At 34.2% G+C, this 27,611-nt stretch overlaps 1 protein-coding gene across 1 annotated transcript; it reads left to right on the top strand.

The window, feature by feature from the left end:
- The first annotated feature begins 499 nt into the window (after positions 1 to 499).
- Positions 500 to 24,404, top strand: YIPF7 (Yip1 domain family member 7). Its single transcript, XM_054582258.1, has 6 exons — positions 500 to 593; positions 2,601 to 2,717; positions 10,758 to 10,916; positions 16,743 to 16,890; positions 21,321 to 21,502; positions 24,181 to 24,404. The coding sequence occupies exons 2-6, from the start codon at positions 2,602 to 2,604 to the stop codon at positions 24,341 to 24,343; spliced, it is 768 nt and encodes a 255-aa protein (XP_054438233.1). The 5' UTR covers positions 500 to 593; position 2,601; the 3' UTR covers positions 24,344 to 24,404.
- The last annotated feature ends 3,207 nt before the right edge of the window (positions 24,405 to 27,611 follow it).

Below are 27,611 nucleotides of genomic sequence, written 5' to 3'. Positions count from 1 at the left end.
ATGAAAAGTAGTACTAGATCACATTAGTATATCCATCTTGGGCTCTGCTGAATAAGTAAAAAGCAAGGGGAAAAATCAGAGGTAACCTACCTAAATATTTTTTATATAAACTAAATAGTCCAGATTTGGATAAAAATGACAACTATCAGTTTTCAGATAGTTGAGAAGACCATCATGTTAAGATCATGTACCATATGTTGATTTGTACTGTGTATCATTCAGAAATCCTGTCTAGATTGATTCTTATAGGGTATAAAGCACAAGGGTTTCCCTGTCACTCTATTTTTTTTTGCCTGAAATGAATGATCCTAAGTCAGAGTTGAATGAGACATGCCCACAAGGACACTGAATCTACCATTTCACTTTATCAAATTGTACATCTCTGCGCCTTTTACTGGGTTTGTAAACTTGAACAAGTGTTATAAGATACTGTGTTTGGCTTTGGCTTTTGGCAAGTTTCTGTTCAGTGTCAGAGTCAAATTTAGAACCCTATATATAACCAGCTGGTCATCTTTTCATGAACTGATTTGTTATAAATCTCTCAAGTAAAGCAACATTTGTTGGAGGATCTTTTGACACAAAATAATATAAAGGTATGTGTCTGGTCCTTCTGAAAGAACTTGGCATTTAAAAAAACTATAAGGTTGGGTTATGTAAGGACTCTAATATCAATAGTCGTATTACATAAAGTTTTGCATGTTATGAAAACTTTGTATTCTCCAGTGAAATTACTCTCTATGCTTTATAATAACTTTTTAATGGACTGAGAAAGTTATGCTATTAAATTTTAAATTCTTTAAATTATAACTTGTTAAAAAATTTAACATTCTCCTAGACCTGATTTTAGCTTACATAATTCATAGCTACTTTTATACATATTACTAATGAAAAATCTTGATTTATTAAATCAGATGTATCAACCACTGCATCTAGTTTTAGAAAGTCTTTCTGTATTTTTCTGAATTAGAAAAATTTGATATATTTGACAATTGTTAGTTGAATATTTTGGATTTCCTATTAATGAGGCTTTTAGAGCTAAGACTAAGCAATGCATTTGAAATATAGTATACATAGTATTCAATAGATTATCATAACTATATAGATTACTCCTAGTGATTTTAAAATTTACTCTTCTGAAATAAAAAGCTCTTCAAAAAAAATAAACAAAGGTTGAAATGTTGAATTGAATAACCATATCTGTCCAATTGCAAAAATTCTCTACTCCATTCTCTAATTTTTATCCAAAGAACCACCATTTCCTTCCTTTTACATTTCCCCCGCATCTTTTCCTCCTTTCTGATATTCCTTTTCTCTCTGCTATTTCTATTTCTTAGGTCTAAATCAAGATCATGTATTCCCTCTGCTCCCCAAAGTTAGTAGAAACTATGTCAAGAGTACAGAGGAAGGAAGGCTGCCCCCCAGCACACCTGCCTCTGCTCCCTAGGGCCCAGACAGAAGGGAGCAGCGAGGCTGCAGCACACTTGAAAGCTCCAGGAAAAATCAAAATGAAATAGCATTATTATTATCAGCCATGTGCTTTCTGTCATGCAATAAGACCGTACATGTATAATTGTAAAAATTTTAAATGTAAATTATTATGCATGATTAATAATTAAAATGAGGAGTTAACATTGTTTAAAATAAACCTTCTAGATGCATTCTAGATATGCACCAAGGCTTAAACTTTTTCTCTTAAATTTCTGAGAATAAGGTATTTTGGGAAGAATGTTAGTTCTTTCAGGTGTCTTAAAGTGTATTTAGTCAAAGTCACAGTCCTGTTGAGTGAAAACCTCAGAAAAGATGATTGGAATTCTTGAAGGTGCATGTTTTGTGAATGACTTTCTAGCATACGTTTCTATATCTTTTCCCCAATACTTAATCTACTCCATCCAAAGAATATTTTCTTCTCTGATAGGAATCTATCCATCATCACATTGTCAATTAATCTTAGTAATATATCTAAAAATGTTGTATTGATGGAACTGCCTTTTGATCCAGCAATTCCACTGCTGGGATTATACCCTAAGAATCCCGAATCACCCATTCAAAAGAACCTATGTATCCCAATATTCATAGCAGCATTATTTACAATAGCGAAGTGCTGGAAACAGCCTAAGAGCTCATCAGTAAATGAGTGGACCAAAAACACTGTGGTACATTTACACAATGGAATACTACACAGCAGAAAGAGAGAAGGAAGTCCTACCCTTTACAACAGCATGGGTGGAGCTGGAGAATATTTTGCTAAGTTAAGTAAGCCAAGTGGTAAAAGACAAATACCATTTGACCTCACCTATTAAGTGGAATATAATCAACAAAACAAACAAGTGAGCAAAATAGAACCAGAGACATGGAAATAAAGAACAAACTGACAGTAATTGGAGGCGAGGAGGGGGGGGGATGGGGAAAAGAAGGGGAAAGGGCATGCCAAGGAATAGAATAGAAGACTCGTGGGCACGGACAATAAGGGGGATTGACTGTGGGAGTGGGGTGTGGGGGACAGGGCACGGGAGAGCAGAACAGCTGTAACTGAACAACAATAAAAAGAAAGTTTTACTGACTCCCAAACTTCTCAGTAAAAAATCATTCATATTTTTCAGGATGTCAAACTTGGAACAATTTGATTCCAATTTTTACCAATCTAATTATACCATTGATGATCAAGAGGAGAGTTATAATGATTCTGATGCCTATGAAAATCTTTATGGATCTAGAAAGTAAGTACTTTATATTGAAAATATAGGATGCAATAATATTATGGCAAGGGGTTCCAGGTAGGGAGGTTTCCTTGGAGGTAGAAAAAGCATATCTTTGTAAAGTGCCTAAGAAGAAATGCCAGGAAAGGGCAGAGAAATGAATTCAGTTCCCCATGAATCCCCTTGATCACCTCAGACTCATTTATAGCTTAATGGCTTGACTCCCTTTTCAAAATATCAATCAACTTAACAGGGAGCCTGAACACAGGGACTGTGTTGTCTAGGATGCTGGTTGAAAAACATATTTTATTCAATTTAATAACTATTTATTGAGCACCTGCTATGTGTCAGGAATAAAAAAAAAGACAATTCTAAAACCAAACATAGAGAAAAATCATAATCTTTTATCTCACAACATTTAAGAATTCATGTTGTAGAGGTGGGAAATTAAATATGCCATTATAGCACAGTGTGAAAGAAAACTCCTGAATAGAACCAAGATAAATGTATTTCAGACTGTGTTAGATATTTGAGTTTACAGTTCAACTTGCATTGAAAACAAAAGAATTAAGAATTTAGTATTCACCCTTTACTAGTGCTCAAAATAGGCCACCTAGAGTGAGAAGAATTTGGTTCAACTTCTGGTTATTGCGTTTGTTCTTTGTAACATTAGGAAAGGTACACCCTCCTTGACTGGTGTCTTAACTTAGAAACATGGACATTAATAATACCCACTTCATGATCTTGTCATGGAGAACATTTGTGATAATGTGTAGGAAAGTGGGTGTTAAAGTAATACTGCTATATAAATGTTATTTATTTATGTAATTACAGTTTCCAAATAGATATTTTATTGCCTAAAGTCACCTAAATTTATTGTATTTGTTTATACAGTTGTTTCTTTGATATATTTTGTAGGTCTAGATGAGTGAACTGTGAACAGGGTCAGATCTTTCAACTTTTATGCTAACTAACATACTAAGAGTTTGTTGAGCTCTTATTCTGTGCCAGGAACAATTCTGAGCTTTACATAGACTAACTCATTGGCTCCTCAAATAATCCTGACATAAGTACCATCATTATTATTATTATCATTACTATTGTTATTATTTAACATTTAAGCATCTCTTTAGTTTCTCTCTAAGCAACAGCTGTCCTAAATGATGCTGCTAAGGCGAAGTTGCCAAAATACACAGGTGCTAAAGAGTTAGGTTTCTCTCTGTTAAAATGAAAAACAAATCCAATTTAATTAGGCTTAGTAAATATACATATGCTCTCAGACACAAGCAAAATTCACATTTTGAAACATTATTTACTAATTATTATTCTATTTACACATGATAAACCAGGGATGAAGAAAAATGAAGAAAATTTTCCAAAGCCACATAGTTAATAAGAAATGAGGTTAGGATTTTAACCCTACATTGTTTGATTAGGCCCATAACTAGAGTGGGTGTGTGATTTATTGTAAAATTAAGGCATTTTTGAGACTAAAGTAGGTACTATTAATAATAATATTAGTAAAATATGAATAAACTGGAACACCTTGGGCAAATTGGGATGTGTGATCACTGTGTTATTCCAAAAAGCTTAGGCCAAATAAACACTTAATAAACATTTCAAATTTATTAATTCTTGAAGTTTATTTTTCTTGACATAGATAAGTACCTTGAAAGTTTTAGGAGTAGGAAGAAAACACAGAATAAGTACAACAGACAATGGGGACTCTTTTGTTCTACCCAGGCCCTGGAAAATCTGGACACCATTTTTACTGGCTGATTGTTCCTACAGATGTAGTCAGATGGGTGCTGCTTTCACACACATTGCTTTCTAGCCACTCATCCTGGGCCTCTGCTCTTTTGGAAGGGAAACACATTGCTCTATAATGCTTTAAGAAACTGGGAAAATTAACTATCTGGAAATTTATCTCATGCATTCCTTTATTCTTTCTATGTTGTCCAATATCAGTTAGATTACCATAAGAATTTCTTAAATTGAAAAACAATCTATGCTTCCATCTATTTATCCATCTATCTATCACCTGAATATTATGAGTGGGCAAATTAAAGTATTTTTAAAATATTATTTTAAACGGAAAAGAACAAGGCTGTATAGAATCGGCGCAATCACTGTAGAATCCAGCAACAGAAAAAAAACTTCATTTTATTTCATTGATGATTTGTACCTTGAAAGGTCAAGGGAAAAAAACAGGAAAGTGTTTCAGGCAGAGGGAGTAGTCTGAGCACTGAGGTATTACAGGATAGTAACTCAAAATATATCACCCACAATGGAAGGTCTCTAAAGGGATTTTCAGCTCTGTTCTCTTGTTTTATTGAAAGGAACCAGTTGCCTTGAACTTCTGTTTCTTTTCTCTCTCTTCTCTGCTTCATGCAGTATAAGCATCAAAGCAGCATCTGTAGTATATATCTTCAGCTAAACTATATGGATATGTCTAATAAGAGGGAGACAAAGCTTTCCCCTGTAAGTAGGGACTTGTGGATCATAGCTTTTCCCCAACCCCGCCAAGTCCAATTTCTTCTCCATTTGATTTTACATATCAGTGTTGCCCAGAAATCAAGATGACCTAGAGAGGAAGGTCAATATAACCAAATGAGGAAAACTATTGATTATATTGTATTAGGTTGATGGCCTAGCCTGCTTAGCAATTAAATCCAAAGCCTGATTTGGATGTGGTAACCTTTAAATTCTAACTCACACTGCAGGTCTCGGGGATTAGAAAAGTGCATATTAGCTGTGGTAGCTTTATGAGGTGCATAAAACATGGAGTCAAGCCAGTGATTTATTAGTGTACATCAAACAAACTCCAGAGATTTGACCTTTTATTCATTCAGTGAATAGTTCAATTAAAATACACCCTGAGTCAAATAATATGCTGATTATCCTGGCAAAATATATATAGGAATCCAGGGGGTAGTTATACTCAATCTCTCTCTCTCTCTCTCTCTCTCTCTCTCTCTGTCTGTCCTCCCCCAAAGCCTGGTCCTTTGCTCTAATATGGGAACTGGTTTTAAAGAGCTTGATTGGCTCAGTGGCACAATAATCTGAAAGCCGGTTGACTGTGGTTTCTACGACAATGAAGATATTTATATTTTAAATCAAGTTTTCTTATTTTGGGATGAACAAGAAGGAGCTTTCTCACTTTAAAACTACTATCCAGTCATGTGAGCAGTCATCATTTTCATTCACTGGTAGTCAGCTATGTAGGCTATATTTTCCCACTGCATTTCTCCAGTTTTTGAAATGGAAGATCTATTTGAATTATTAAGAGAAATAAATAGATATTTCTGTAGGAAGGTGACAACTAGAAAACTCCCTTTGAATGCGGAGAATACGTCTGAGTAGGATTTTAGCAGACCAATACAGAACCATCATTTTTTTTTTTGAATCTCCAGACCTGATCTTTCTCTAGAGTTTAAACATAGCTAATAACATGTCAACAACATGGTTACTGTTCACTTGCTGGACCAGCCAGGATTTGGGAATGTTATGTAAGCTGACAAACCCCAGCCACAATTCCCTGAACGACTCCACTGTCAAACTGATCCTGTATGGTATGTTCTTACTAAGGAATGCCTGATTTTACTGGCTCAATGGGAGACTTACATAGATAAAACGTTTCTGTGAGTACAGACTACATTTTTTTAGCCAGCAGCATATTTTGTGTTATAGATATGTCATATTGTTGTCTGTTTCAGTTGATGGTGTTGCAAATTCTGAAACCCTTTGTTGTCTCGGGTTCCTGGAGGAATACAATGTCTCCTGATTGTATGAAATACACATATACTCAAATGAGACTCCAAATGTGGAGACAGACCTGCAGTGGATGGGACTGATTTGATGGTACATTTTTTTAGTACTGTCCGATTTATACTCTGTCTCTCCATATAGCACTGGAAGAGAGCTCACTACCTGCAAAATCTGCCAGGGGCCAGCTGACAAAGGAAAGCAGCTCAGCTGACCACCATGAAAGAAGTCCAAACCTATAGTTTTAAAAACACAAAGCCTCTAATAAAACATGTAGCTAATGATTATGTGATAGAGTTCAGAAAACTGTATGCAACAAACAAATCTGCAGCCATAGAAAGTATAACTGAGTCTTCTAACAGAGACCTTCTGTGTTTGCATTGGAAGATGAATGTTAAGTCCTATTGATTCAGAAAACAGATAAAAAATTTCCCCCAGCAAAAGCCTATGCATTATCTTAAAACAATATCTTGTAAGTGAAGACAAGCCCCTGGAGGCTAGTTGGAACAATATAACCCCAGGTGTGGGGAGTGAAAAGGGAAACATTAAAGTCTTGGTGAGCATACGGAGGGTTTTTATACAGATCTGGTGTGTGGCCATTGTTTCGTGGCTCTGGGGCAGAAATCTGACATGAGCATAGTGGAGGTTCTTCTGGTAGGAAAACATGGAATGTCTGGGATGTTGTGACATGTCACTTTGCATATTTCAGGGAAACCAAAATGATCAGTACAGAAGGGATCCAAATTCTAAAGCTGATGAGCACAGAAGGGATCAAAATTTGTGTCCTCCAAGTAATACTATTTTCTTTGAGAAAGTGACCAACCGGAAGATAACAATTACAAATATAGAAGATGCTTTTCCAGGGTGTGTGAAAGATCTTGAGAACATTTTAGTGTAAGTTCCATGAAGAAAAGATCATACACATACTTAGCTAATGCTTAGTGATCATTTTTTGTGTGCCCAGCACTATTGTAGGTGCTTTAGTTATTTTAGCTAATTTAATTCACAACAACTTTATGAGTTCTTTTATTATCCTCATTTTACAGATGAAAGATTGGGGCATAGAATATGAAGTAATTTGCCTAACATTATAAAAATGGAATTTGACTCCGGGCAGTCTGGCTCCAGAGGCTGTGTTTGCTGACCACTCTACTTGGTTCAGCGTAAACCTACTGTTAGGCTATCATTACAGGCAGAAATATGACACCATGGAGTCAGGAAGCCATAGAAGGGAAATATGACCAAGAATGCTGCCAGTTCGAAAGGAGAGTTTTGCAATCCCCTCACAGTTGCTTGAAGTGATGGGTATATCAATCTGACTCATGCAATTGCCTTTAATAGGTTACTGAATTCATAGGTGTGACAGAGCAATTACTAACATGTCCAGTCCCATTCCTCCTGAGTTTTATTTTTTTGTGAAAGGATAGTGAAGGCTTGAACAACATCACTAAAAATATGAGAACTCCATTGGTCTGGTCATTCAGAATTGGAACCATTTAGTAAAAAGAGATAACACTAGAAGCCATAGGACTAAGTGTCAATTCAAGATATATGGTTAAAATGATGGCTGTTCAGAGTCATTTTTCAGAGAAAGGCCTAAAACATGGGAATTGGGTATTTGCAGAGTTTTTCAGCTGGGAGTGTAGATAAGTAATGTGATTGTTTTGGCATTACTTACATTTTTCTTCATTGAGATATAGTGTTAACCTCTAAAGCCAACATGTACAAAGTTATAAAAAACAGAAAATTTTAATTTAGACTCTGATAGAAAATGGCCCTGGTAATTATTATAGAAAAAAGTATTTTGAGTTTCTCTTTATAGGAGAAATTAAAAAATTTTACTTCTTAAATAAAGGTGGGGGAACTTTTATATTATGCCTTCATTATAATAAAATCAACAGAGGCCGAACTCATGAACATGTTTTGTTGGATGAAGTAAGAGAGAGAATAGGAGAAAGAGAAAGGGATAGGATTTGGCTAGTACTGGGAATTTTTTTTTTTCTGTAAAAATATATTTCACTCTTGGCAGGGGTCAGGGTGAGTCCCATATAAAATGTCCTTATTCACAGAGATTGCTTTGCCCAGAGTAATTGTAAAAGTAAAGTTTCCTCAAGCCTGGTTTTTAGTAGCTGGGTATGGGTTTTGGTGAGGCCAGGATAATGTGTCAAAGAAATCATCCTGTTGAGAAACTGCCCCGTTGAGTCATCTCTATTTGCCCCTTTTATCCTTCTAGAAATGGGTTACATTAAAAAAATGCATGTCTAGGCAAAGCTTTATCAATCAACAAGCCTTTTACCTTCTTATTTGTGAGTTATTTCTACCAGTACTTTTGATGGTGGGCCTACTTTGTTGAAAAACAAGATTAGAAATATGCCACATGATTAAGTGAACAATACCATAATCAGCATATGCCATGGGAAAGTGATTTTCAACAGTTTTCATCTCATGGCACACATAAGCTAATTATTAAATTTCTGTGGCACACCAAAAATGATATTTTTTGCTGATCTTACAAAATGTCATATTTGGCATGTATAATGCACACCTTTTTGCCCATGTTTTTGAGGGTAAAATAAAGATGTGCATTATACATGGGTAGTACTAATTTAATATCTATATAAGTTTTTAAAATTATTTTATTTATGCTTATGCATTAAAAGGGTAACTCTAGAAAGCAATAACAATATCTTACTGTCCAAAGATCAATGCTAAAATTTCATTATAATACAAAAATACAACTACCTAAATGATAAATAAATAATTGAATTAAAAATTAAAACAAATGATTTTTTTTTCCTGAAACTTTGGGCCAAAAATGTGGGTGTGCATTATACAATCAAAATATGGTAAATAGGTATAATTTTGGTTCATTTACACTGGACAGCTATTGTTGTATTAGTTGTTGTCTTGCTTATTTGTTTGTTTGTTTGATTATCTGAGGGAAAAGAGGTCAGTATGCCTTACTAGTCAGGTATTGAGCGCTTTAAAAATTCTTGCAACAGAGCAGTTGAAAAATCACTGCTGTGAAGGATTCAAGAAGCATTACACCAGGTCCCTGCCCTTAATGAACTTGTAGCTGAGTTAGTGAATGATTAAATGTTATGTCCCTTTCTATCTTATAGCTTTATTTTTCAAAAGAGGTTATGTTCTCTGCCAGGCTTACTCAAATAAGGAAGGGTGATATGTTATTCTTTGACTTCATATTAAGATTAATGTTAGAAGGAAAGTATGAAAAGTCATTTGTAAATATTTTCAGATAAAGAGATCACAGAGAGCTACAAAGTTCACAGCCCTGGACTGTGTTTTTAGCTTACTTTAGTCTAAAAGGCTTTGATGGAAGGAACTTAATACATGTTAATAAGGATGACTCCTTATATTTCTTCCCCTTCATTCTGCTAAAAAATAATTACAAAAGAGCAAATAACTTCAACACTCTCTGTTTTTACTTTTTCCTTTCTCTAGCCTGTGCCAGAAATTATTTAATAAGATTGTTGTTTTCCAGCTTCCTCACACAAATGATGAAATAAGAAACGAACAAAAGCACAGTCAAGGAAATACCATGTTGGGCAAGAAATATGTTAGGACAAACTAAATTGCATACTTCAAAAGAGGGACACTAAAGTCAACTATCAAATACTTTCAGTTAGGTGCTCAAAGATTATGTGACTGACAATAATTGTCTGGGAATGCCCAGAGTTAGAAAGTCTATTCCTCAAGGATAGAAGTCAGTTTATGTATTTATTTTTTCCTATGAATTGATTATACTATTAAAATTGTGATTTTCACCTTCCCGGTTCCACGCATTTATAAGGACCGTCCCATTTGGTGATTGCCCCTGAAAATGAGTGGGAAAGTAGCATGTATTAGAAGCAGAGCGCGGCTCAGACAACTTCAGTTCAGAAGCCGACACCTGCACTGTTGTGTGATACTAGGCAAGTCATCCACTCTTCATGAACCTCTATTTTTTTTTCTGTAAAATGGGACTAAAATTACAGCTTTTATATTACCGAGTTTAATTATATGAGGAAATGTGAGAAAAAGTGTCCAGCATATTGTACATAATCAGTAACTTTAGTGGATATGGATCAGGCTTCTAGAAGTCTTCCCATGACCAGTTACTTCGCTTTTTTTAATTAAAATGAATTAAAGTTAAACTTTAAGCAAGTTACTTTTTTCATGATTAAATGTTCATAAAACCTAGGATAATTCATGAAAGAAAAACTGTGGTTTCCTTCCTTGATTTGTCATGATATCCCTTTCTTAGATGTATAAATACCAGTGTTTTCTTTCCTCTAGCCCTCAAGCCAGCCAGCAGCCCCAGCCCGCCTTTGTCCCACCGGAGACGCTCACATCAGCAGGTTACACTGGACAGTTTTTCCAACCAGCATCCAACCCCGATTATTATTCACAGTCTCCTTACATTGACAGTTTTGATGAAGAGCCTCCTTTGCTAGAAGATAAGTTAAGGAAGTGCTATTAATGTGTGTACAGCTCGAGAATAATGACACTAATCAGCACTTAATGTGTACTGTCAGCATGCCGCGTAGTGTTTTATGTGTGATTGTTCCACATGTAAACAAGTCTGCCAACTCAAGACACTTACACCAGTGGAAGTCTGTCGCATGTCTATGTGGGGTAATTGGAAGTAGGTATGTGCTATTGCTGTGTGAGTACTGCAGCTGTTAAATGTTTCTTCACTGTTTCTTAAATTTGAACAGTGAAGACATTTTTTCAAAAGTGTTCATGTCAAAGGAACCACCATTCCAACCCCAGTTAATGAAACTACTTTATTTCTTTAATGAAACTACTTTTATAACAGCTTATTTTATTTTCTGTTCTATTTGCCTGGAAGCAGAGTGTGTAGTTTCTGAACTTGCTGCTGTTTATTTGTTATCATGAAGACAAACCTGGCTCATAGGAGCCCGCTAATCTCAGCTAGGCATGGCTAAGTGAGGGGCAGTATGGTTCTAGCAAATAGAACTACTGGTTACAAGGGGACCCAGAGACCCTTACAGTTGAAGGTCCTCAGGGGATTTCAGGAATGTTCTCTCTCTCTCTCTCTCTCTCTCTCTCCACACACACAGACACACACACACACACACACACACACACGCACGCACGCACATGCACACACACCCCCTACATCTGTTGCTTTTGTTCTTCAAGGAAGTCAACATGATATTTAAAGTATAGGGGCTAGAAAGCTATAACATGAGAGCTAAAGAAAAATATTCATGGGTTAAAGGCTCCAAATCCTTTATATGTTGTCAAGGGAAAAAGGATAGATTAAAATTTGCAATATTTTGCATCAAAAGATCTTTTTTGTCTAATATGAGCACAGCCAGCTGCCTGGCATTAAAATAGTCTTTTTTCTTTGCCTTAAAAATTTATTTTATTTTTAAAAAATATTTTATTTATTTACTTTTAAATGGAGAGGAAGGGAAGGAGAAAGAGAGGGAGAGAAACATCACTGTGTGGCTGCCTTTTGCATGCCTGCTACCAGGGACCTGGTCCACAACCCAGGCATGTGCCCTGACTGGGAATTGAACCAGTGACCCTTTGGTTCACAGGCCAGTGCTCAGTCCACTAAGCCTCACCAGCCAGGGCCCTGTGCCTTAAAAATTAAAAAAGTTGAAAGATTTAAATCATTCAGTAAAGCACAGAAAATTACGTAGTAGATTTTTTGGCTCATTTGAAACCAGTTAAGTTTTAAATTGTATGCTTAAACAATTCATTCTGTTTTGCCTCTGTGATTAATAAACAACTCTTGAAATTGATATGCTATTATCATTTAACATTTTCCTTATTTTGACCAACATATCTATTGTTAAAAACTGACAGTTATTGAATTATAAAAGTAATCAATGTTCAATATGGAAATTTGGAAAATAATAGAAATACATGAATACAATATGTGTAAAACAGGAATACAACATCAAGAATACAACATGAATAACACAACAGGAATAAATATAGAAAAATCACCTAAAATTTTATCTGTGGCATGACTTCCATTAACAATTTGATGTTTTTTTTCAGACTTTATTCTGTTTTCATGTGAATGTGTGTATATACATGAAGTTATGTATCTTTGTAGTTACTTAATATCATAAGCATTTCTATACACACAGCTTTTAAAATCATTAAATATTATTTGAAATCATGATGTATAATATACTCTATATATTATGTTAAGTGAAATAAGTCAGAGAAAGACAAATACTATATTATATCACTATATAATTTGTTTTTTAGGATATGTGGAATCCTAAAAAACAAAATAAATGAGAAAAAGAAAACATGATATAGAATGGATCCATGATATCCTATCACACATAACTGCCATAATTTAAACTTATCTGAAAGCGTGTTTTATTTTTAAATTTGGTTTATTGTTCAACTACAGCTGTCCCCATTTTTCCCTTATTGCCTTCCCCTGACCTGCCCACCCTGGCTCCCACATTCAATCCTCCCCCTTGTTTTTGTATAAAATGAAATACTTTGGCAAACTCCACAGTAAACAACTTTGACCTGTATCACAGAGCCTGTCCTTAGGATGGATCCATAGCAGTGGGATTCTTGGGTCAATGCGTGTATATGTACACAGTCAAACAAACCTAGGGAAATGATTTCCTACATTCCTTAATAGCAGAATATCAGATGTTTTTGTTCATTTGATAAGCAAAACGGTACAAATTAATGCTTTGTATTTCTTGGTTACCAGAAAAAATAAACATTTTTTATACCTATTGACTTTTTACCTCTATCTGCTTTTCATGTTCTTTGCCAGAATCATGATTTTTTTTTGTTTATTTTTAGAGATATTTACAAAGTAAAGATATTAATTATTTTCTGGAATATGTATTTCAAACATGTTTTCCTACGTTGTGTTTGTCACCTAATTTGTTTATGGGACATTAGGAAATACAGAATTTTTTATAATTATGTTTTCAACTCCACAATAGTTTCCTTGATAACTTTTACTTCCAACTGTTCTGTTTTGAATATATTTCTCGTACTCTAGATAGTGCTTATAGCCTCTAGTAGATTTTTACATTTTAAAATTAACTTTTAGTTTTGCATTTAAAATTTTGGGTAATTGAACATTGGGTTAGTATGTGAATTAGGGATCTAACTTTATTTTCTTTAAAAATTAACCATTTTTCTTGTAACATTTATTGAAAATAATTCTTTTTTACTTATCTGAAATGGCTCTATTGTGGTATACTAAACTGTAATAAATCTCCTCTAATGTCTCTTTAAGCTTAAACCGAAAATGTACTAGATTTCCCCTCCCACTTTAAACAGCTCAAAAACAATTTCTCATTATTTTTCTCCTTTGTGATTATCCCCACCAAATGTATAGCATATTAGAAGAGAGAGGGTTTAATATAATTTTACATTTTGAATCAATGAAATTTCTAAGTTCTGATCTAATAATATGTTCTACAGGCTGGGGAACTTAGTGAGTCTCGAGCTTCGTTTCCATAGGAGATGTGGAAAAGCCATAGGCAGAATTTCTACAATAAAGTGATAAATGACATTTGCCTGCTTTTATTTAGTGTCACTAAAACAACCCATAAAATCATGACTCTATAATAATTAACACACCCTGCACAAAAATATGCAATTTGAAACTGCTTGTTTATTCTTTAAATACTTTGTCATCTAAAAGACTTGTTTGGGCCCCGGCTGGTGTGGCTCATAGGACTGAGCACCAGCCTGACAACAAAAGGGTCTTCAGTTCGATTCCTAGTCAGGGCACAGACTTGGGTTGTGGGCCAGGTCTCCAGTAGGGGGCACGCAAGAGGCAACCACACATTAATGTTTCATTCCCTCTTCTTCTCCTTCCCTTCCCCTCTCTCTAAAAACAAATAAATGAAATCTTAAAAGAAAGGACTTGTTTGGTTTTAAGTAAGAATAACTTTTGTTACTTTGATATATACAATCAGTATGTTAACAAATGAACTTTGAAGACTAAGAGTCAATTTAAGTCTATCAGACTAGAAAAACTACTGTGATATTTGGTATTCGTATTTGAAGCATAGCCTGATATTTATATTCAAAAGGCCAATGACACAATTTGCATAGAAAACAGACATATTAATTGATTTCATAGCATTTATATCATATACTTTATCACCACTAGATGACAGTAAAACAATAATTTTGTATTCAAATTTCACAGCAATTTTGTTTTTTTTAATTTTTCATAATAAGGTGGTTTATTACATTATCTACAACTAATAAATACTTATAATCTTATTTGCATACCTTGTAATAAATTTGAAAATAAAATACAGGGTGAGGCAAAAGTAGGTTTATAGTTGTTCATGTGGAAAATAATACAATAATTAATAAATAATAGTACAATGATAAACTCTATTTCACAAACTCACAACTGTAAACCTGGTTCCCCTCACCTTGTATTATGGCAATGTATTTTGAGAGAAAACACATAAATTCTTTTTCTTAACAAAATATATGGTAAGTTTCATTATGTGCATTCGTTGTTTCATGACTCAATGTGGAAATATGTGCAGAAGTTAATTATACCATCAAATTATTGAAATCAGTAATAATGTCTCAAAGTATTTTTCATCTGAATTTCTGCAGTAATAATTATTATGCTTTTTCAGAAGAAAGATTTTTTTAATCAAAGGCCATTTATTGTGGTAAATACTGAAAACATTGTTAGAATAAATGTTTAAATTGAAAATAAGATTTGAAAGCAATGTCTCAGGTGAAATTAATTTAACTACAGTATTTCTCAATTTTTTTAAAGTTTACTATTTTAAAAATTGCATTAGACATTCTAACTTTATTTTAAACTTGGTGAACTACTCATATTCTCCAAAGTATATGTTCATTAAGAAATAGAAAATGGTTGCAATAGCTTATTTGCTTACAATTAATTTAAGCAGCCAATTTTTTTTTATTTTCAAGCTTGGAATCTGAGTGTGAAATGATTAAAAGAATACATTTTCTATCCTAATTCAGACCAACTTCTGCCTGACCTTCTGAAAAATATCTAGGTCCCTGATAAAGCAAGGCCACTCTGTGTCAGGGCGATTATTAAAAGTCTATCTGGTCTTCTATGTATAGAATGTCAGCTTTGCAAGTTATTTAGGTGATATAAGCCATTGTAAAAGAAGTTGAACTATATTGTGTATCTGACCAGAGAGTTACAAAATCCTAGGAAGGAAAGTTGAAAGCCACATGCAGGAGATTTAAGGAGACAATGCTTCACATGGGAAAGTTGGGATCCATTAAACAACAACAAAAAACAACCATTATCAGATTAGATGCATATTGACTTGATTAAAAGCATAGGTTATGATTTTTTTTTTTTTTGCGGGGGGTGGGGTGGTCGTTCCCTTTTACCAACCACTTCCTATTTTCCCCACGCTTCACCCCTGGCAACACCTCTTCTACTCTGTTTCTATGAGTTTGACTACTTTTTAAACTTTTAGAGTCAACCTATTATTTGTGCCATGTAGTATTTCTCTTTCCTGGCTTATTTCACTTCAAATAATGCCCTCAAGGCCCAACTATGTTATTGTAAATGGCAGGATATTTTATTCTGCCACCATCACTCATAAAAGAGAGCATATTCTCCTATTCAAAAATTTAATCTTTAAATACACAAATTCAACCACATAGAGTATTTAACTTATTAAAATATGCATGCACATCATGATTGCTTTTACTTGCTGAAAGGCCTATCACCTTTCTCCTCTGCAGCATTTCAGGCAATTAGCATAGGACTGTTCTTCTCATGAGGCAACGTGAAAGTAAAATCCCAGACCTGGGATAAATACCTTTACATTAGATAATTCTGCTTAGTGAAAATTTATGCTGTATTTGCTATGACAATATTTTGACAGTGTTATCAGTAGAAATTGCAGGAAATGGAACTGTCTAAATGGGCAATAGGATGAGACTTTGGGTCTGTCAGCCACCATTTTATTTTATCTTTTTGCTGTAGAATATCCATTTCTCAATTTTCAGCTAGATTTGAAGCTTGCATTTGCTATATACATCATGGATATTTTTCTTTATGGTTTTTTTTTTGTCTAAAATATTTGTTTTAGCTCACTGGGAATAAAAATCTATTTTTTATTTAATTATATATTGTTTATATTTTAACATAGAATTTTAGAATATGAAGATATAACAATAAGGTTAAAGTACTAAGTAAATTTATCAGATAGTAAATTAAAGAGTGTTACTGATGTTTATTTTCCTATATTTATATTATCTTTTTTCCCCCCTTCTTGCAGAACTTGGAATTAATTTTGATCACATATGGCAAAAAACCTTAACAGTGTTAAACCCACTGAAGCCAGCAGATGGCAGCATTATGAATGAAACTGACTTAGCTGGGCCCATCATGTTCTGTGTCGCTCTGGGAGCCACCCTGCTTCTGGTAATGGACAGCAGCATCACATTTTCATGTGTGTCCTTTCCAATGTCATTTCTGCAGAGCTCTTTATAAATACAGAAAGCAGTATGTCACTTTATACAGTGAAAATTGTTTAATTTATAACTACATTTTTTGGTGTGTTGGGGGGGAGCGTAGGGGGAGAGCCATTTAAAAGAACTATAGTAACAAAAGAGAAACTGCCAAACAAAATTTTCAACAAAGCAGGACATCATTTATGTCTTTCTTGTTATTAAGAAAAGACTCTCTATCTGGAATAGCTGAAGGAGCACATGGATTTGGGAAATATAAGGCTTCAATTTTCTTTCTTGCTTTCTGTGAAATTTGTGTTATGACACTGGAGAAATACTTTTTCTTTATTCATCATTTTCTCTGCTGGGGTGTAACTCTAGAGTATTTCTAAGATCCTGTGGTGTATGAGATGGGTCTTCTTGATTCTTTCTGGTTAGGCTTCTATGGACAAATTAACTTGCAATGATAACCTGTGATTTGTTTATTCAATCAATATATTTTCCCTGTTATTTTAGTTTTATGTTCTTTATAAAGACATTTTTTCCTCCTGGCTTTATCATTTTCCTTGTGGAAAATGTGTTTTTTCCATCCTTTTTACCTGGGCGTAATGATATTAAAAGACATTCCCAAAATTAAAACGCACATATTTCCTCCCAAGTTTAGATAACATTCTTGTTCATAGTTTAGGAAAGTGTTTCATTTTTTAAAAAAGGGAAGAAAAAGAAGAAACGAGAAAAGGTCTATGATATAACACCAAGAAGAGAATGATAAAACATTAAAAACAGAGGATGAAAAATATGGTAGAGCTAATATTAAAAATATAGTTTTATTAAGGCACAAAGTGATCCTTAATAAGGCAGGAAAAATAATATAAGAAATTAAAGATTCTAGGCCTTTTTTACTTGTTCTTCTTACAGCTACTTCTTATAATTGTTTTTTCTCCAATGTAGTTACAATTTTTTCAATGTAGCTCTAACATGTTATTTGCAATTAATTTTCAATTTGTATTTATTAACTGCTTATTACAAACATCAAAACACTGACAGCAATCTAGCTTCTGCTTGGTAATGTGGCCAGAAATCACAGTGTATTTACCCAGTACAATACTATTTAGTAGTAGCATTTCATTTCTTCCTTTGAACTTCAGCAGATACAAATACTCTGTAAATCAAACACTATATCAACGAGTTTTAATTTAGTCTCTAACTTCCCTTCTGTCTTTGTCACAGTAATTTGATAATTTTTGATTAAGCTGCTAAGTAAAACCATGTCAATTAATCAAGTAGTCAGAAACAATCAATTTAATATATTAACTCATCTTTCTTTTTCAAGTAATTTGTAATATAACAGCTGTTTACTTTTCTGTAGAAATACTGCCATCACTATCCTTTAAAGGAAAGTATTAATGCCATGAAGATCTTTTTAGCTATATAATATGAGGCTATTTAAATAGTCTCTCTTTTGTCTTAAGTACAAACCAAATAGGCAAAGAACTCAATTGGAAGTAAGTAAATTGATTCTACCCCAACTTTGCCTCTAGGTGTGGTTTTGACTCCTTTGTTTCCTGTTCCTAGGACTTTACTTCTTAACATCGAGGACAAAAATGGTTTATTAAAGGGCTTCTTAAGCTGTCTTTCAGTTCTGAAATTTGGAGGACTTATTTGAAACTGAATTATTTTCTGAACCTTTTTAGGAAAACATTATTACTTCAGTTTTACCGTTAGTATGTGGTTTCTTCAGAATTGATTTTGATACATGTAGAGCAATAAGGACCAAAACAAACTAATAAAGTGGATGTTAGTGAAGTCAGAATTAACTCAGATTCCATTTGAAGTTAAGTTATTCCTTCCCTGGGTATCTCAAATTAAAACATAAAGGATGATTTTTATGGGCTGGTATATACATGTACTAGAAAAAGCAAAAGTAAATCCAGAAATAATGTCCTGGAGGTAGATGATTCACAGTCACATACTCATCACTTTTCTGATTTATGTTCATATACGACGCAGTACCTTGTAGTGGAGGTTCTTCATGTTGAAGGACGCAAACCAAAAAGAACAATTCAAACACTTAACACAAATTTAATTTTACTTATTATTTATCTCAAAATTATTTTTGCTCCCAATACAATAAAGATAACTGGTTTATCTTTAGCTCCAATTACTTATTTTTTTATAGATCTAACAATGTGATCTGAAAAAGGAATATACATGGCCAATGCAAAAGCATGATCACCTGAATAAGTATTTTGTATAAAGATATAGTAATTAAGGTGGTACAGGGAGAATTCTGAAAATTTTGAAGATAAAAAAATGGAATTTTTCTTCTTTCTTTTTTAAAATTATATATGTTTCAGGAGTATATTATAATTTGACATCTGTATACATTACAAAGTGATCATCCCCAAAAGTCTAGTTGCTCTGACCATACAATTAACACCTTGCAACCCTTTAGTCTATCCCTAATTCTATCCCCTGCCTTTCTGGTAATGTGGATCTGTGATCTCTTCTCTGTAGGTATTTTTTAAAAAAAGGAAAATTTATTTTTAATTTCAATTACAAGCTCTTGTTACAATTCAAAACAAGTTAAAAAATGGCAGTGGCCTTTGCCAAGTGAAATTGAACTTTAAATTGAATGAAATAACAAGAGAAAGAGATGAAGAAAAATGTCAGTAACTGACAAGGAAAGGGACAAAAATAATTTTGCAACAAAATTAACAAAGTTTTTTCTTTATTACTTCATCACCCCACCCTCTTCGCAAAACTTCTTGAGACCAAAAAGTTCCAGCTATGTGTCCTTTATGTGTAGGGAAATTGCTTTTCACTATTACAACCATCACTATCTCAGAATGATCACATTCAGTTAAAATATTAAGTAAAATATTTTTCTAACACATAAAAGTGATTTGAAGTGACAATATTTTCCAAGTGGAACAAACTCACCGAATGGTGCAGTACAAAACTGATTTTTTTAAGCATGTCCATTAACATCATTAATGTTATTTCACAAAATACCCATAAGAATACAAGATACTCAGTAAGAATGTATCATGGCTTAGGCAGGAGAGCATTCCGCCAGCAGAGTTGGGGCTGTTTTGTGAAGGAACTTGGTAGTGACTAAACTTAACTGCAGAGGAAGAAGAGGTGAACATAGCTGGACAATTCTGAACATTAAAATGGTCACAACATTCTCCATTACCCTTCATTAATCACAAAATAAATGTCTCTTTGTTCTCCAAGACATAAGGATTTCATGGATAATAGCTATGGGATGAAAAAAATGACAGCTGAAAGCTCTCTTTCTGAATCAATTTACCAGATCCTTCACTGTTTTTTGTACAGTTCCCATGAGAACCACAGCTTATCCAGCCTTTATCTAGAATTTCCAATCAGTGTAATGTAAATATAAAAACTAAATTCATTCTTTACTGGAGCTTTTGAATCCTCTGGTAGCCAATATTAAAATAGCCTCTGTTGACTTAATAGTAGATTGGGACTTTCCTTAGATTTAATTGAGATAATTAGTGAGTAGTGGCTATTTTTATAAGTTCTTAGATCAGTGATATATCCTGAACACCAATGAATTCCCTTAACAATACCTCTTTTATGATTTATTACCAGGTAGTTCATATAAATCAGCTTTTCATAAGATGTGTCCAGTTAAACTGGCAATAGACATTATGAAATCAAAATTTCCTGTGGTCAAATAAGTTTAGGATATGCTGGGTTATAAAAGGTTAAATGAATTCCTTTATTTTAGGACTTGTTAGAGCTCCAACAGATGTAAAGGACCTAAATTTTAGAGCCAAACTGCCTTAGTTCAAAGTCAAGCTCCCCCATTTAACATTATTTTATTATGGGAAAGTTACTTAAACTTTCTGGCTCTCAGTTTCCCTCTGTAAAATTGGTAAAATAATGGTACCTATCTCATGGGATTGTTATGTGAATTAAATAAGTTAGAGAGGTGAAATGCTTAAAAAATTCCTAACGTAGTAAATTCTATAGGTGTTTGCTAATTTTACTACTGTGCCTTGTAAATCTCCAAGACTAAATCAGCATTTTTTTCATCAACTGATTCGTTTAGTTAATTATTTGACAAATATGGGGAGAAAATATATTTTTACTTATGCCTTGTATCTCTAATAGGCAACCTCTGATAAAAAATATTTTCTGTAGCATGCTTGTGACACCCCAAGTATAGTTAGGGGCGTTTGTTTTCAGGAACTGAATTCATATTACAGCCAGTGTTTCTTCCAGAAATCCTAGTCTCCTGATAATTGTACTACAAAGATATGGAACCATGCAGATCTGATTGATTCTAAAATGCTCTCTGATTTGCTGACGTTCCGATTTCTCTGTTGATGTTTTTCATGTGTTCAAAGTGTTTTCTTCTCATCGTTTCAGGCAGGAAAGGTTCAGTTTGGTTACCTATATGGCATGAGTGCCCTTGGCTGCCTTGGCATTTACGCCTTACTGAACTTGATGAGCTCTTCAGGGGTGTCCTATGGCTGCGTGGCGAGTGTCCTGGGTTACTGCCTGCTCCCCATGGTCATCCTGTCCTGCTGTGCCATCTTCTTTTCACTTCAGTAAGTGCCTGTGTTCGCTAGTTGACCCCACATGCACAATCATCACTAAGGCTCGCCACACCAGCCCAACAGTTAACCTCTTTCTGATCATCTTGGGAGTGGACTTGGGGAATCCAATGACTATTAAAAACTACAGAAAGATTCAGGAAAGTAGGTCAGTTTTGGCTAAGGTGCTATTTCTAGTTTAATAATTTAAAAAATGGATTAAGCCAAGTAATATTTAAAACTGGCAGTTTGTAAGTTGTCACATTCCTCAATACGAACTATTGTCATGGGTAATACAAGTACAGAAAATTCATTTGTTTGATTTTGGAAGAGTAAGTGCCTGGTGAACGTTGACAAATTGCCTCAGCTCCCAGGCACTCTGTCTTCTAGGCTGGAAGCAACTGTTTTTTCTCAGCTGGGCTCCATGCGGTGCAGAATTCCCAGGAACCCTGAGGAGGATATTAATGCTAGAGAATTTTATGGCATATATGCTCAGTCAAGAATTTTCTTTTCTTTATTACTTCCTGAGCAGTTGGTGTTTGCAATTCAAAACTATTAGTAAGGATGCAGTAGATAAGTTTCTGTCAGGCGGTCTCTCTGGATTCACAACCACTTTGATTGGGGAGACCAAGCAATTACATCGTCCTTTGTCACTTGTCATGTTCTAAACCCAATTAGGAATAAACATTTGTCATCCGTGCTCATTATTCCATATCCTTATGAGACACAATTTGCATTTTTCTTGGATGATACACATTTTAGGTTATTAACCCTACACTGGGTAAGGTATTACATAAAGGATATACCAAAGCCAAGACAGACATTTTAGAAAAGCCTTTAATATTTTTATTTAGATATAATCTCATAGGGTATTTTTCATAGCATTATTGAAAATGACTTAGTTGTAAATGTTTTTAAAATATGGTCTTATTTCTATATTAATATTCTTGAAAATATTTTAGAGCAAACTCTTATCAGCAAGTACCCTGGACATTTAAAATAGAGGAATAAAAGAGAAAACGAATACTTTGAATGTATAAGTACAATGTGAGTTGCAAGTATTTATTGAGTCTCATCCATGGAAAAATTCCACTTTGTGCATATCGAGTTCTTTAGCAAGCAAGCTTTTCTTTGTACTATGTTGTTCGGTATAAACATTTGACAAGTGAACATAGAGTTCAGTTCCACAACTTCTATTTTGTCAAATGCCTTTGCCAAAGAATACTATAATGATTTACCATTCAAAAATTCTAAGTGAAACCTTATTTCCAGCAAAATTGAGGTGTAGGGCATTTTAAATGACTCTAGATTATTAGGGGAAGAAAATAAAAACTAAAACCCTTGGATTTTGAGAATCATTGGAAGTATGGACATTTTTTATTAAATTTTTATTCTGAAAGTATGAAAGATGATTTAGAAATCCTTTTAATTCTGTTAAAAGGAAATCTACTATCTGACCCCTAAAATCATTATACTGGAAATGCTCTTTCAGTCATACTACTATATCATTCAAATTAATCATATATAATTTTACATTCTTGTTTACAAAAGCCTGCAAATTAAATTGCTCTAGAAATTATTCTTAATAACACTAATTAAACCAATGAATGTAGTATTTATTAGAATATTTTAAAAATGTTTTTATTTAATTATAAGCTATATTGTACAGTTTTTCACTTGTTTGCCTTTGGTTCAGTTATTAAAGTAGGCACTCCTGTCATTCTCACACATAATAAACTCAATTCTTAATTTCAGATCCAGCCACGATCAAGTGAGGCAGTGTAGTCTGATGGTGAAAATGACTGTGTGCCAGGAATTAGGAGATTTTAATCTAATGTCCATTTTACTGTGCAGTTTTTGTTAAGTCACTCTGTTGCTTTAAAGCTGGGGACTAGATATACCTGCAGTCTCTCCTAGGTCTTATGTTTCATTTTCCTACACAATGCATTCTGTTTTGAGTGTAAGAAGAGAAATTCACGCATTACCACCCACTCCTCCTTTATTTATTTCCAAGCTAGACTTAACTACCTTATTTCCACATTTCTTCTTAAAGAAACAATTACCTCCACGCTTATTCTTGAAGGTACCAATTTGAACAAATCCATTTCAGTATTCTAAACAATCCACACATACGTATAAAAGGGATCTTCAGTGATGAAGTGCAAAACAACACAATACGTGTGTCCCTGTTCCCTGTGTTCTCAGCCTGAGCTGTGTCAGGCTTTGCTGTCTCAGGCAGAAACCGGGACGGGGGACTGGCAAGCAGTGGGGACAAGGCACCCTACTGAAGGACAAGTCTGGTGCTCTTTCTGCTCATACTGTGGGTGAATGCAGGAGAAAGTGCTGGGGAAAGAAATCTGCAGCTGTAAAAGAAGTTTGTAAGCATAGTTTATATAAAAGGATGTTGAGAGTTGTGATTTGACTGTTGACATGTTAGAGAAATTGCAAGTGAATTCTTCTGTTTCTAGTAACTCAAGTTTTACTGAAGTATGAAATAGCCCCTGATAGTGAAATTAACTTAAATATTTTCTAACTGGCCAAGGTCTTTGAATTCATATGGTTTCTCACCCTCATTTTCCAAGTGGGAAAAGTAGTTACAAATTCTGTGCTGAGGACATTTCAGAGACAGCTCTGATTCAATCCTCTCTTTTTCACCTGATGTAAGGTAATCATCTCTTTTGTCTTTGCTCTAGGGGCACAGTTGGAACTGTGCTGGCGCTGGTCATCATTGGCTGGTGTAGTCTCTCAGCTTCCAAAATCTTCATTTCTGCCTTGGACATGGAAGGACAGCAGCTTCTCATTGCCTACCCTTGTGCCTTACTTTATGGACTGTTTGCCCTCCTAACAGTTTTCTGAAGACTATTTCAGATGGCATTACTAAATTCTATTTATTTATTGTTCAGATTATTCAGGAAATGTATTAGCATTCAAATGTGGAAATACAATTTCTGTTTTATTGAGAGAATAATAAGCAAAAGAAAAAAATAGTAATACCTAAGGATGATGTCCTAGTAGAATGCTTGGTTTGAATGGTGTTTTTCTTTTCAGTTTGGTGCGTTAAAACATGTAAACATACTTTAAAATAAAAAAGATAAACCTGTGCTGATGGACCTTGCTTTTCTCAATAGATACATTTCTGAGAAATTTTAAGTACATAAAATCACATGCCAGCTGGATGGTTAGGCTTTTGAGAAAATTTCATCGTGGTTCATGCTGTGTGTGAATGGTTCCAGTCACCCTGTCCAGCCCCTTAAGAGAATTGTAAGGGCGAGTTATGTAGGGTTTTATTTACCTGAGATTCAAATAGCTCTGGTCTTTCCACTCAATTACTTTAGCAACTGCAATAATTTCTCCTTTTTTTATATATTCTCAGTAACCTTGCCATTTGCTCCCTAAATAGATGAAAGTAACTGGAGGAAATTGCACCTGTTTCATTTCAATTGTATTACTGTATCTTAAATAGGTCCTCAGTACTGCCTTTTGAATCCTACTACATTATCCTACTAAATTTGCTTTAACACTTTCTGAGATAAATATGCTACACCATTTCTTCGCTGCTCAAATTGCTAACGTCCCTTTCTTATTTATCACTGTCAGTTGTTGTACTTTGTTCTTATTTTATTGAAAATTAGAAACATCTAGGAGAAAAGTGCTTTGTGTTCCCACTGTCAGATCTACCAATCTACATACATCTTTGTAATACACTTACACACATGCACATATATACTTCACATTCCTTCTGGTACGTCTCTCCTCCTCTCCATAGGCAGCCTTGCCACTTGCATAGCCATTGTTTTCCACTTGACCTATAATTCATATCAGCACATAAACATGTTTCAGTATTTCCTATCTTAAAAAAAAATTATTTCATTCAAAATTATTCCCCAGTTATGTCTAATTTTTCTGCTGAAAAAAGTATTGAAAGAGGTCTTTATTGTCTCCACCTCCATTACATCACTACCCATTCGTTTTTTAAAAATTTTATTTCATTGATTATGCTATTGCATTTGTGTCCATTTTTTCCCTTTTGCCCCCTGCCATCCACACTCTCCACTCCCTCAGGAAATCCCCACAATATTGGTCACGTCCATGGGTCATGCACATAAGTTCTTTGGCTACTCCATTTCCTATATTGTACTTTACATCCCCAAGGCTATTGTGGAACTAACTATTTGCACTTCTTAACCCCCTGACCCCTTCACCATTCCCACACACCCCTCTTCCATCTGGAAACCGTCAAAATGTTTTCTGTATCCATGATTCTGTCTCTGTTCTTCTTGTTTGCTTAGTTTGTTTTTTTAGATTCAATTGTAGATATATATTTATTGCCTTTTTATTGTTCAAAGCTTTGATTTTCTTCCTTTTCTTAAATAAGTCCCTTTAACATTTCACATAATAATGGTTTCGTGATGATGAACTCCTTTAGTTTTTTCTTGTCTGGGACTCTTTTTATCTGCCCTTTGATTTTTTTTTAACATTAAAAAGAGTGATTTTTAAATTTTATTTTTTATGCTATTACAGTTGTCCCACTTTTTCTCCTGTCAGCCCCTCCACCTAGCTCACCTCCACTTCCATAATCAGTCTCCTCATTGTTGTCCATGTCCATGCATCCTTCATATATGTTCTTTGACTAATCCCTTCACCTTCTTTCAGTAAATCCCTTCCTCTGTCCTCCCTTCCTACAGTTACCAGTCTAAAATTTATCTTTGCTGGGTAGAGCAATCTTGGCTGTAGGTCCCTGCTTTTCATTACTTTGAACATTTCTTGCCAAGCCCTCTTAGCCCGCAAAGTTTCTTTTGTGAAATCATTTGACAGTCTTATGTGAACTCCCCTGTAAGTAACTAACCACTTTTCTCTTGCTGCTTCTAAGATTCTCTCTTTATCTTTAACCCTTGGCATTTTAATTAATCCTCCAGCCTCAGTGCTGGAGCACTTACTTCTTCACTGGGATCTGGAGCATCACACCTCTTGGATTTCTTTTTTTCCTTAACTCACGGGTGGGCTCTTCTCAGTCTCCTTGGCTGGCCTCTCTTCTTCTTCTTAACATTAAATCTCTCTTGATCTATAGTCACTTACTAGATGATCTCATTTAATTGTGTAGCTTTAAAATATAGTGGCTCCCAAATCCCCATCTCCCATCTAACACTCTCCCCTGAACTTTCAACATATATATTCAACTTATATTTAATACTTTCATGTGATATTTAATGTAGTATTTTCACACATAATATATCCAAAATCAAACCCTTAACTTTAAGCCTGTTCTTCCTCCAAACTTCCTTGTCTTTATAACAAGAACCACAAATCACCAAGCTGCTCAGCCTAAAAACCAGCAGTCTGCCTTTGTTCCATTTTCACTTTCTCTTCCAACATCTAATCCTCAGAAAATCCTATTAACTCTATAATCAAAATGTACCCCATATATGACCATAATTGTCTGAAATTAAGTTATTTATTTACTTTTTTGCTTTCTTACTTTAAATGCTTTGAGGCCAGAGACCCTGTCTATACACAACAGTTCCTGACAAAGAAAAGAAGATTAATATATATTTAATAAAAGAATAAATGAAGAAATGAATGGAATTGTGATTGGGTATCTATCATTGCAGTAAACAAGCCAACAAAAGCTGTAGTCCTAATCAAAACTACAATGGGAATGGAGGAAAAATAGAGACCAAACAAGTAAATAAAAATTAAACAAGACAATTACAGAAGTATTAGAAGAGTTCTAAGGTAGGAAGGAACAGAAAAAGAGGCAAAACAGTAGTAAGTATTAGGCTTCTGTAGTTTATAATACAATACACTTATAGACCTGTTAATGAAACAGTAAGTTTCTTTACATCTTTGTTCTTTCTAATATTTGACTGAAATGATCTTACTGACTTTTTGTTTAAGGAAGATGAAGCAAGAATTTTGCTTATTGTGGTGATTTTCTATAATATTATCTTATTTCTTAGAGATATATTTACATAATGGATTTAAAACATTTACCTTTTATTAAGTACCTTTCCTAAAAATAAGTTATAGGTAAAAATTGCTCTAAGTTCAGAACATAGGTTGAGACTATTCGATACATAAAAGGTCATGCACAAAAAAAGGTTTGCTTTTTTACTATAAAAAGTAT

Source organism: Pteronotus mesoamericanus, unplaced genomic scaffold, assembly GCF_021234165.1.
Source record: "Pteronotus mesoamericanus isolate MK-2021 breed Mesoamerican mustached bat unplaced genomic scaffold, CSHL_Meso_final contig_68, whole genome shotgun sequence".
Lineage (NCBI taxonomy): Eukaryota > Metazoa > Chordata > Mammalia > Chiroptera > Mormoopidae > Pteronotus > Pteronotus mesoamericanus.
This window is presented reverse-complemented; position numbering and strand designations above follow the sequence as displayed.